Source organism: Vulpes vulpes, chromosome 6, assembly GCF_048418805.1.
Source record: "Vulpes vulpes isolate BD-2025 chromosome 6, VulVul3, whole genome shotgun sequence".
Classification (NCBI taxonomy): domain Eukaryota; kingdom Metazoa; phylum Chordata; class Mammalia; order Carnivora; family Canidae; genus Vulpes; species Vulpes vulpes.
Window position 1 is genome coordinate 98445253 of NC_132785.1, and position 12753 is coordinate 98458005.

Sequence of the window (12753 nt, forward strand, 5' to 3'; positions counted from 1 at the left end):
TAAAAAGATGAATTAATGGCAAACAAAGTTTATACAATCAAAAACAAATGTAATAATGCACAGTAAAACTAATGGGCTCAAATCAAAAGGGCTAAAGGAGATGATTTGTTACAAATTTATTTTTTATCTTTAGTGTTTGAACTTGCACCTTTGCTCCAGCACTTTTAATTAAGTTGTTTCGTTTTGGCAGCCTCTGCCAGCTTTACATTGAATCCCCATTAATGTTTTTTTTTTTTTTTAATCTCTTCATTCCATTAAACCATGTTGTGTTGGGTGTTGCATATGACTCTTTAACTGCTATTTCTTTTTCAAAATTAACATAGCCAAGTTTTGTTTTTGTTTTACAGAGTTACTGAGATGACAATATCCATAATTAGTTGACTTTTATGCAAAAATTGTGACCTGATAATCCTGAAACACTTACAGGGGAGAAAGGTCAGCGTTTTTTTTTTTTTTTCCTTTTTCTTAGAAATAATGAAACTGCATATTCTACTTTATATTTAAGTGGAAGGAAGAGAATATACAAGTCCATATTGATATTATATTTCTATTAAGAGCAACAACAGTTCAATATGTTCATGTTTGCTACTATCACAATTCCATACATGAACACAGAATCAGCTCTATGCCTCGAATACTGCTGGAGATGATGGTTTAGGATTATCAACTCACTGCTGCCACGTCCATAACAAGCAAAAGCATCCTGAAAATAAATTCCAAAACACATATCTTTCAGTACATAATAATGCAACCGCATCAGGTAAGTACATACTGGACACAAATTTCATCAGCATTTATCTCCCCGAGATGTAAGATTCCTCTTTTAAATACAAAGCAGAGAGCCAATAAGATATATGTAATACAGCCCTAAATTTTGTTTTTTTTTTTTCTTAAACAATTTGGTCACAATGCACCTTTGATATAAAAGCATTTTTAAACTTTATTATTAATACTCAGGACATTAGGGATTTTCAGATTTTTTTCAGTAGCATTTGTAGAACCACTTTTGGTAACAAATACAGTAGTTAGGAATACGCATCCAATTCAGAATGCATAGTAATATTTATCCTGAATCCTTTCCGGCTAAAAACAGGGCTGGCGCTGTGATGAGATATAGAACGAGAATCTACAAAAAACACTGTAATATGTTTGTTTGTTTTCCCAGAGGCTACATCCTCTTTTGCTGGAATACTTTATAAATACATATTAAAAAGTAAGGCAACAACTCCAAACAGTCCAAGCTGTTTGCTCAACTCTCTTCCCAATTAGATTCACAATCCTGGCAATCAATTTCATGGTTGTACTGTTTAGTGTTTGTCTTTCTTATTACAAAATGGTCCAAAAGGATGTTTTCTGACATTTCTCAAACATCTCTGGTATGTATGTTCAGTGATGTATGCAACTAATACTGGTCGGGTACTGAAGCCTAGGATATCCCAGTGCCTGTTTTCAAAGGATTCAAGACATTGATTTGGATTCACTATAAACTGATGCATGAATCCAAAATTCCCTTCCCTACTATGTTTATCACCTCTTCTCTTTTACTCCTAATTTTAAAACTAAAGGAGTACCAGGACTACCTGGTTACTGGAAAGATGTTCACTCCAGTAAAACAAGACTTTTATCAGGGACCTTTACAATTCCTGGCCCCATTCCACATGGACATTCAATTCATGAAGATGTGCAAAAGGAAAAGATGTTAAATTACAGTCAAGTTATCCAGAGGAGGATGTTATACAAACTTATAAGGAAATGACAGTCTTTTTTTTTTTCTTCTGTTACTATAAATACATTTAACAGCTTAGCAGAAAGACAAGCTAAATTTAAGATTGTTCACATTTGAAAATTGTTTCATACTCTCTGCTAAGGATAAATAAGGAACTCCTGATAATAGAATTTTAACATAGCAATTTCATCAACATATCTTTGAAGACTGCTTTTTGTTTTTTAAAGAGGGTTAGAACAATGATTATGTTTGCAAAGTTCTGAGAAGTCTATCTACTGTCCAAACTTTGGATTGAAGTCCTTATTTTTTTTCCTTTACTTAGAGACAGGTATATACAGTGCTGTTGTAATAATGAAACAAATGTGAAATCTACTGCAAAGTTGCACAATACAGAAAACTGTTGCTCCATCTTCTACTACATAAATGTGTGACTCCACAGGTTAGTGATGTTGCTGTCATTATTTCTGTTAGGTTGGAATTATGCCATCACGTCTAAGACCTCTCTTTAATTCCAGATCCTCCAGTTTTTTCCATAGTTCTTCACGCTCTTTTTCTTTCTTTTTCTCACTGGGGAGAAAACAGAATATAAGGTAAACAACCAGGAAAGTTTGAAGAGATTATCTAATAATAACTGCCCCTTTGACATATTTTTTTCCTCATGTAGGTTTTACAAGTAGTCTTCAAAAAGTTTGGCATTAAGCTTATGGGTGTTTTCTCTTTTTGGTTCTTCTTATCTTTGATCAAGAGTTTTATGGCATTCATCAATACAATTTATCCTGTGGGGCTTTTCTTCCAGATGAACTTTATGCTGAATTATTGCACATCTTTTATACTGACTTTATCTTCAAAAATTCTAAATATTTCTGAAATAGCTACTGCCATCCCATTCTTTCCTACTTTTCTCTTTCCCCGTAGGTAGGAATTTCAAAGTTTAACCACACTGTCATGCAACAGATACTGTCAAATTCTCCCCCAATTTCATTTTCACACAGCACTAATGCTGGCATATGTATCTAACAGTGCTAGTTATTTATTCCACCCACCATTTTCAGATTTGTATTAAAATTTGATCTGAACTGAACCTTAAATTTGGTGCTATCCAGAAGTGAACCCCTTCAATGTAGCTCTTCTCTAGTAGCACCAAATAAATCTTTTTTCTCTTTGCCTATTCCCACATCCAAGGAAAAGCCAATGTTTCCATCTAGTCAGTACAATCTTCTATCACTCATTTGACAAAATACTATCCTTCCTTTAAAAAAAATCCTGGTCTCATTAAGAAAGTCTGTTCATGGTAAGTCATTCTAATATACCAGAATTAACTTTGCTGTGTCCATTCCTGCACCTCTTGGTCAATAGATATCTTTTCCAAGAATTCGGTCTGTTTATTTTTTTAAAAGATTTTATTTATTTATCCATGAAAGACACAGAGAGATGCAGAGAGAGAGGCAGAGACACAGGCAGAGGGAGAAGCAGGCTCCATGCAGGGAGCCTGATGTGGGACTCGGTCCCGGGTCTTCAGGATCACGCCCTGGGCTGAAGGCGGCGCCAAACAGCTGAGCCACCCGGGATGCCCAGTCTGTTTAGTTTAAATGATAAATGATCAGAAAACCGTTTTACTACTAAAATTCATTAAATATGAATTAATTTAATTCAATTTGATAATTTTAGGAATAAGGTCTTTATTTCTCTTAATGGAATTCTACAGAGTTTTATTTAATCCTTATTGAACTGGGATAATAATTATGGGTTTTCAGTTGCTATTAACAAAAAGACATTATGTACAACACACTCTTTAATGGTATGCCACAATATGAGAATGTGCCCTTTATTTCCTCTACTTAGATAAAATTTTTAAAGACTTGAAGTTTGAGACAAGGAAGGTTATAAATGTAGTGATTTACAACAAATGTAAACAGTTAAAAGTTCTTTAAATTACAAGTATGGCACAACATACCCCATAACTGATTTTATTCTAGTATTATATAAAAATCACTGTGATAGTCCTTTGCCCCACCACCATACCTTTCCCCACACTGCTCTTTTTATCAGTAAAATGCAGGTAACACATGCAAAATCAGGGAAAGCAAAGCAGCGAAGGAACCACACACAGCTTTGTTCAGGAGGTTTGGCAAGGTCTTGGGCATGAACACTTGTACGCATTGCTGGGATCTTCTAAAGTCCATGGTTTTATAATAAATAAAGCTGACATTTGCTTCTGGATCAAAGCCAAATTAGAAGCCCACTACTAACAAGCTCTCTAGATTTTCCTCAAGTTCTCCAAGTATACCAATGCCACAGTCTAAGTATCTGTGTCCTGTCCTACCCCCAATTCCTCAGTTGAGATCCTCACCCTCAAAGGTGATGGGCTCAGTAGCTGGGCCTTTGGGAGATAATTAGGTCATAAGGTTGGAGCCCTCATGAATGGCATCAATGACCTTATAAGAGAGATCCCACAGAGATTCCTTGTCCTTTCTATCATGTGAGGACTTGGAAAGAAAGTGCTCGCCATGAATCAGAAAGAGGGCCCTTATCCAACCATGCTGGCACCACAATCTTGGCTTCCTGCCTCCAGAACTCAGAGAGATATAAATTTCTGTGTTTAAAAGCTATGCGTTATTTGGTGTCACAGCACAAATGTTTGTTATAGCAGCACAAATGGACCAAGACAATATCTTCTGGAATACAATTGGACATGTTGAACGAGAAATAATAAAGTTGAAAACTCATGTATATGAAACCAAAAAAGGCTTTTCTAAGCCATAATAAGCATTTATGTAAAGAGGTCAACTGGTTTTTCTTCCTTTTTGGTCCCAAACATTTTAATATTTGTATAATACCAGATTCTTGACCTTCATGTTCTTTCCACTGTCCTTTAAATCCCAATAAATTTGTTGTGTGCAAGAGTAGTAAGTTAGTTCTGGGCTAAGGAGCTAAATAATTTTTTTTTCTTTTTTTTTTTAGGAGCTAAATAAATTTGATGCCTCATCCTTCTTGGTGCTGGACTGAAGTACACAAGATCTGCCCAATTCTAGTTCAAGTAAGTTCAGGATGGGGGTGAACTCAGATGACAAACCACCTGATGGTCCCCTCAACGCGCCTGAAGTATCAGTTACATGCCAGGCCTTTAACCCTAAAGCAGAAGAGAAACATTACAGAAGGAAAGGAGGAAAACAGCCTTTCTTAAAATGATACTTTGTTACTGAGTGGCACACTAATAAAGACACAGCTAATGAGCATGCAAAAATGAACATGTAAATAAATATAACTGTGCTAATGATTTTGGGTGCAATGAGGCAACTGCAGCAAAGAGCAAGGAAAGAACCCAACAGTTTTATGCACAGCTGACAAAAAAGCTTTAAAAAGTTACCGCTGACGATCTGACTTGTATGTGGCTGTCAGCTCATCAAACATGGTGCTGTTCATTTCCATAAATGCCTTCAACACATTGTACACTAGTGCCACAATAGCCCTGGGAAGCACAGAGAAAAGAGAACATGTTGGTTAGTCTTATATAATGGGAGCTGCACAGAGAAAGTGAGAGCGCAATCTGTGTCTGAGTGAATTCCTTGTATTGTAGAATCTCCGTCTCTTCTTAGTTGAAACAACTAGAAAGGACCTATAGTTCATTTCCACATTGAGAGTTCCATTTGTTACTATTCCAGGCAAGATATCTTTCTGAGGGGTTGGCAGGATTAGAAGAAGAAAAATCTAATTTTGCCTTTCTAATTATTGGTACCCAGAATAGACTTGCCTGTGGGCACTTGTTAACTTCATTTAATAAAAAGACAAGTATAAAAATAAAGCCACTTCACCCTAAAAAGGAACACCTGTGGTGGAACTAACCTTAGAGCCGTGAATTTGCACAGACTGTTCTATTTTATTTATTTTTTAAAAGAGAGGGAGAGGGGGAAGTGAGGGAGGGAGTTGGGGAAGGGCAAAGGGAGAGAATCTTAAGCAAGCTCTACACCCAGCATGGAAGTTGACATGGGGCTCGATCTCACGACTCTGAGATGATGACCTGAGCCGAAATCAAGAGTTGGATGCTTAACTGACTGAGCCACCCAGGCATTCCCAGAATTTTATTTTTAAAATGATAATATACATAATTCATCAAAATTGAAAGCTGTTCTCATGGAAACAAATAATATATACATTATTCATATTCAAAGATATGATACCAAACCCCTCTAAGTTGGGTATTTTAATATGTTTTTTTTAAAAGATTTTATTTATTCATTCATGAGAGACAGAGGGAAAGAGAGGCAGAGGCAGAGGGAGAAGCCAGCTAGCTCCCTGCAGAATACAGAGCCCAATGTGGGACTCAATCCCAAGACCACAGGACTACAGGATTACAACCTGAGCAGAAGGCAGATGCTTAGCCGCTTGGATACCAGCTGCCCATTAGTTAAGTTTCTAGTTGTAATTTGTTTCAGTCCATTCACATCGGCTAAGTCTCTTTGCTGACCCAGGACATACTCTGGTCAGGTGACTGGCAAGCTGGTGATGTGAAACAGCTAAATGGAAAAAATGGCAGTACACCTTTATCAAGAAGAAGAATAAGCTCTTGACAGCATGAGGACTATGCCCACGACAGACTTGATATCTTCAGACTCTAAATAGCATCATCCTTTGCAAAAAAATGTACTTTACTACTATTTGGCAGCAAACCTGCTACCAATACTGCTGAAAAAAGCACTGGTATAAGTGAGACTATAGGTTAAATAAACCATGGATTTGACGTTTCCAAAACCTAAGTATACTTGCTGTGTTGCCCCTGCTCTGAAACCATTAAAGGAAAACTTAAGCTCTCTTCTACTGAGGTAAAGGACCCTCTCATGTACGATGAGCAGTGATGGAGAAGGCCAACTACAGCACACTCGCCAGAGCCACTCTCAGGTCCTCAAGAGACTGCCTATATAATGAGACTTCCCTGTTTACCAGGTTCTTTATTTTTACTAGTTTTAGTAACAAAATTTGGCAAATTTGAAAAATGAGAAATGTGATATTTTATAGTTGTGTGCAAAACTTCAAAACGCATACTATGAATATACTTAATTACATCTACTATTATCTAATACCACTCTAAATTTTCTTTCATTCCACAGAGAAACATGTAAAGTCATTCAAATATAGAATGCTTTAACTTTTATAGGACTAGATGTTAAACACTTCTTTCAAAATTATTATTTTTTTAAGATTTATTTGACAGAGAAAGAGAAAATGAGCAGGAGGTGGGGGAGAGGAAGAGGGAGAAACAGACTCCTCACTGAGCAGGGAGCCCGACACCCTAAAAGGGGCTCGATCCCAGGACCCTGGGATCATGACCCAAGCTGAAGGCAGACGCTTAACCAACTAAACCACGCAGGCGGGGAATCCCTGGGTGGCTCATGGGGGATCCCTGGGTGGCTCAGCGGTTTAGTGCCTGCCTTCAGCTCAGGGGGTGGTCCTGGAGTCCCGGGATAGAGTCCTGCATCGGGCTCCCTGCATGCAGCCTGCTTCTCCCTCTGCCTCTCTCTCTCTCTTTGTAGTCTCTCATGAATAAATAAATAAATCCACCTGCTGCATTCCTGTAATACTCAGTTTGAGCATCACTGCCTCATTGATATCTGCAAACCCTTCCTCTCATCCCAGAACATCCCTCAAATAGCTCTGCTACATTCACAGACAAATCAGGAACTCAAGTAAGTAGATATTTTAACATAACAGCATTTAAAAAATATTGTTTCATAAAATATCTATTTACTAGTGAATCTCCCCTAACCCAGTCAGTGAATTTCTAAAAATAGGAATTTTCACACTATCTGTCTTCATCAACAGGCACAGCATCTGGCACATAGCAAGCACTCAAGACATTTTATTAAGCAAAAGAGAAGGAGGGAGGAAGAGAAGGGGGGATGGGGGGAGAAAAAGAAGGGGGAGGTAGGGAAGGAGAGAAGAAGGGAGAGGGGAAAAACTGAAAACCTACGGATTCCAATGTTCTTTTGAAATCCTATAAAGACTGGAAAACATGATGGGAAGGATGACATTAGAGTTTTCTTCTATCAAACTCATGATGTATTCATTATTCCAATAATACAGTGCCCTTTCTGCCACCTTTGGAAAAAAAAAGAAAAAGAAAATATTAAAAGAGAAAAAAAGACATAAAACTAAAATTTCTCCAAACAAAAATACTTTAGGACTATTTTTATATCTTTCAATCAAATGTGAAATTAAATATTAATCACACTTTACATTTTTGTGGACTTAAATTTCAGAAAGTTCCGAAGTGGTTCATCAATTTGGGAAAGCAAAAAAAGGTTATTTGCCTACTTCTTTTCTGCCTACTGCCTGTTTCATCTGATTCCACATTTTCCCCACCTGGCCCCCAAACTCCAAATACATTTCCTCTACTTCTAGATGCACACTGCTTTTCCCAGGTCATTAGCCCCCTTCTGGCTCACTTCTTTCATCCTACACACTTCAAATCAATCTCAGGGCCCAGCACACAGCTGGTATTCAGGCAAGAGTTACTCAGAAAAACCTAGCTGCTCATCTCTACAAAGCAGTCCCGTTTGCTGAGCAACTCCTCTGGCCAGCCACTGGGGCTACAGTGCGGAAAAGGTCCCATCCTTCCCGCCACCGAGGACTAGGCACTGTTGTGTCCACTGGAGAGATGGACACTGATGCTCAGAGAGACTGAGGCCCTGGTAAGGTCACATTACTAGTAAATGGTGAAAGCTAGGACTCAAGTCTAGTGACCAGACTCTTTCCACAGTTTATCTCTGGTCCCTTCCTTTCAGGTGAGTAAGCAGGGAAGAAGTCATTCAGTTTCTGGACATAGGGACACCTGCTTGCTATCTCTGATCACCAAGCTATCCAACTGACTATGAATTCAAAGGAAAGCCTCAAAAAAAACTAAACAATTTTAAAAGTAATCAAAAATAATAAACCAAAAATCTCAAAAAGGCTAAAATTTCTAAAAAGGGTAAATTTTAGAAGAGAAAAAGAAAAAAGAGTGGCTTTCATTCATCCAGATTAAGAAATTACATTATAATTTACTAAATTAAATTTAAATTAGACTTAAACTTAACAATTTAATGAAATAGTACAAGATGTACCCACCAGTACACTCTGAGAAATTAAGCCTTTCCATTTACATTATTCAACGTGCTTCCAAAAAAAAAAATAAAAAATAAAAAAATTCAGGAAGCACTAGACCCTGAGATCATTACTGAATGTTTACTCTAAGCCAGGCACTGTGCTATGTGTTCCACATACATATTATCTCATTTAATCCTCACAACCAACACACAGCGGAAGTGCCATGATTTCCATCTTGCAAATGAGGAAAATGAGCCCAAAGTATATAAGCCAGTGCCTTGAGGCCACATGGCTAGCAAGTGGCAGACTCCAAAGCCACTGCTCTTTTAACTTTACTCTGTTATCCCTTTGGAGCTCCTGTGCCAGTGGGGGGAAAGGGGTAAGGGGGCCTCTGTGAGCCTATCCAATGTAAATTGTGATTCTGTGACCAAGACAAGATTCTGTGACCAAGACAGAAGAAACAAAGTATCAGTAGAAAGAGTGGAATGAACAACCTGGATGACCTGGGGCAGAGGGGAGAGCTGCAAGAATGTAACATGGGAAGTTGGGCTCCAAGCTGGGCTTGGAAGGATGAAGTGAAGGGGAAGGCATTCCAGGTGGAGGGAATTTCAGGAAAGGAGGGCAGAGGTGCCCACACGGGCAATGTGTCTAGAAACCATGAAGCACATGGTGTGGCTCAGCCAAGAGCACAAGGAAAAAGAGGAACAAAAGGAGGAATGCACATGAGGCTATTCGGGAACGTACAACCAAAAGGAAGAATTTTTAAAGAGACCACCGGAGGATGCTGGTAAAGAGGTAGAAACCCAGGGTTTTCCTATATCCAATTAGGAGTCTAATGTTTACTTGCTACCTAATGCTCACAAGTATCTTAATCAATGTTATCTGTCTGTGGCTATGCAAAATCACTTATAAGTCAGTATCCAGCAAAGCCCCTTAAAGAGGAAAGGCATTGCTTATGCAAAGTAAAATTAGCATTTCTAACACTAGGACAGAAATCATTACTTTCCTGAGACCCATCATCCTCCTTGCACCTTGGCGCTGTCTCTGGTTGGAGCCCTCTGACCCCGAGGCCACACTGGGGGCAAAGTAGTAAACAGTGTGTGGCTACACTGAGTGGTACTCGAAAAATGTCTGCTGGATGCACCAATGGAATACTTAACAAATGAAAGAAGAATCTCTTTACTCTCCTTTCTTTTGTTCTAAATTTTACTTCTGTCAAATAATTTTAAATTCTGTTTTCTTTCTGTTACAGACTAAATTCATGTGTTGAAGCCCTAACCCTCCAATATGTGTATTTGGAGATAGGACTTTCAAGAGGTAACTAAGGTTAAATGAAGTCATAAGGGTGGGGTCCTAATCCAATAGGTCTGGTGGTCTTAAGAGGAGGAAGGGAGAGATCTCCTCCTTCCTCACACACTCACTTCAAGGAAGGGCCATGTGAGGACACAATGAGAAGGCAGCCAGCCATCTGCAAGCCAGAGAAGGAGCCCTCACCAGAAGCAGACCAGGCTGGCAGTCTGATCTCAGACTTACAACCTCCAGAATTGTGAGGAATAAATTTCTGTGGTTTAAGCCACATGGTCTGTGGTGTTTTGTTATAGAAGCCTGTTGTGATCTGAATGCTGTGTGCCCACAAAATTCATATGTTGAGATCCTAATTCTCAAAGATGATGGTATTAGTAAGGGGGCCTTTGGTCAGATACTGAAGTCATAAGAGTGGAGCCTCATGAATGGGATTAGTGCTTATAAAATAGGCTCCGGGGAGATCATTATACCCCTTCTGCCAAGTGAGGATACACGAAATCCACAACTCAGAAGAGAGGCCTCACCCAACTGTGCTGGCATCCTGATACAACTTCCAGCCTCCAGAGACAAGAGAAATAAATTTCTGCTGTTTTTATAATCCACCCAATCTGGGCTATTTTTTTTATAGCAACCTGAATGGACACAGCCATAGCTGACTAGACATGTTGCCTCTTTTCTAAGCTTCTGAGCATCATTTAAGCCTCCCTGGTGATCTTAAAAGAGATTTCTGAAGTAAAAGAGAGAGAGAGATTTCCGCTCCTTGCTTTCCAGAATGTCAGACCTCCTGATGAAAACTGAAAAACAAGGTAGACAATCCAGACACTCGAGCACTCAGGCCAGGTATAATAAACAAAACACCTACATGGTATCCTGTGATTGTTGTCTGTTTATCTAGACATGTGCTGTATCATCTGCAGACAATGTAATGACTCATATAACGGTCATTTTTGCAGGGGGTCGGGGTGGGGGGAGAGGGTTGTGGTACAATCACATGATTGTCTTAAGATCATTGCCTTGACATTCTAACATGTCTTTAAGTCAAAAATTAAAACTACAGCCAATGTCTCTATTCAGGATAATGACATCTCAGGGAAAAAGTCCACCGCTAAGTCTACCACATTGGCAGTGTGATTCTGTGCTACACTACAATCTCAACAATCTCTTTGAATCAACAGGCAGTATATAAAGAGTTAATCTTCAAGGTCTGCAATTTGGACCTTTGGTGAGAGACCCAAAGGATATAAAACCTAACATGTTTTCACTCCAGATCACCTTCTTCCCTCCTGTGGGTTCTGCAGCAACAGCCCCAGTTGAAAAAAAGGTTGCCAGGCTCACTTCCCTGTGATCCCCCAGAGCAGCCACAAGGAGGCAGCGTGGTGCCATGGGAAGGTCACCAGCTTTCACTAGAAGCTACACCTGACTCCACTCCTTATTAACTTGGGGCCATAAGCAAAATCATTCTCGGGAGTCTCGATTTTTTCATCTAGGAAACAGTTACGGGGGGATGGGAGGGGGTGGAGGCGAGGAGGGAGAGCCTTATACGATAATTTGAGGTTTACGAATAACGTATGTAAAGCATCTAGCACAGTATATATGTGTATTCTCTTTGCCTCTTAAGCTTTTACATTCTCTTTTACATTCTATAGGAACCCTACCAGTCCACCTCTTACTCAGCCACTTTACTTGAAACAAGTCATTTTACCACTTCGAACTTCAGTGTTCACATCTGTAAAAATCATAATGCCTTTCTTGTAGAGTGATCCTGAGAACTGAAGTTACTAGACAGAAAGTACCATCAAAGTAGCTGTCACACCACACATGTTCAAAGGTGGTTATTATGATCATTATTTTTGTATGAGAAAATAACAAATAAAAAAACAACAGGTAGCTAGTGCCCATTACATGTCTTTCAATACAAATAAAATTTAACCAGATAGTTGCATAGGCCACTCCAGCTCCTCCTCTCTTTATTACTAACCTGAAAATGGGGGCTAGATACACACTTGGCAATTTGTTTAAACAAAGGTTCTTGAATTTTAACAAATTGTGAGGGTTCAATCACATCCAATATTTCCTCCAGCTCCCCAAGGAACATGACCTGTAAGTACATACAAAAACACAAAATGCCAGGTACTTCATTTAAAAACCCAAATGAATGATGAGGATTAATGAGAGTTTATAAGAAAATACTTTTAAGAAAAATTTATACATAAAACCAAACAGAACAAATTAGGCATTATCTTATGTTAGATGTTCATTTCACAAAGAATTCAGCAGAGCGCAATTGTTAAGAGCAAATGCCCTATAGCTTTGAAAGTATAGTTCCATTTAGTTTGGAAAAAACTCTCTATGTGCTACATCTATAACACAGAACAAGGGGCATACATTGCAGGAGGCCCCTGGGGAACAGCAGTGTCTCCATGGGGCTCTCCTCTCTAGTGCTATCAACCTGGCATCTGCCCTCCCCCATTCTTATTTTTCAAACAATGGGAGAGTAGCCCTCCTGCATGGATGGACAAAAGTTCACAGTGGCACATGTGGATAATCTGCTAATGTTTACAGTTCCTGCTATGTGCTAAGCACTCCCCTAGGATACCCTGGTTAACAGAACACAGAGAGTCAGAGAGATAAAAATGAGCAGG

At 38.9% G+C, this 12753-nt stretch overlaps 1 protein-coding gene across 4 annotated transcripts in view; it reads right to left on the reverse strand.

Moving 5' to 3' along the window:
• Positions 1-527: 527 nt before the first annotated feature.
• PPP2R5E (protein phosphatase 2 regulatory subunit B'epsilon) overlaps positions 528-12753 on the reverse strand; it is a 142111-nt gene continuing 129885 nt past the window's right edge. For 3 of the 4 annotated variants that reach the window (XM_026000544.2, XM_026000545.2, XM_026000543.2), the window contains exons 11-14: positions 12090-12209; positions 7692-7819; positions 5094-5195; positions 528-2293 (exon numbers count right to left, since the gene is read on the reverse strand). In XM_026000544.2, coding sequence (XP_025856329.1) covers positions 2194-2293; positions 5094-5195; positions 7692-7819; positions 12090-12209 — 450 coding nt within the window. In that variant the 3' untranslated portion in view covers positions 528-2193. The remainder of the gene's footprint in view (positions 2294-5093; positions 5196-7691; positions 7820-12089; positions 12210-12753) is intronic. The other variant, XM_072762561.1, reaches the window with a different exon arrangement.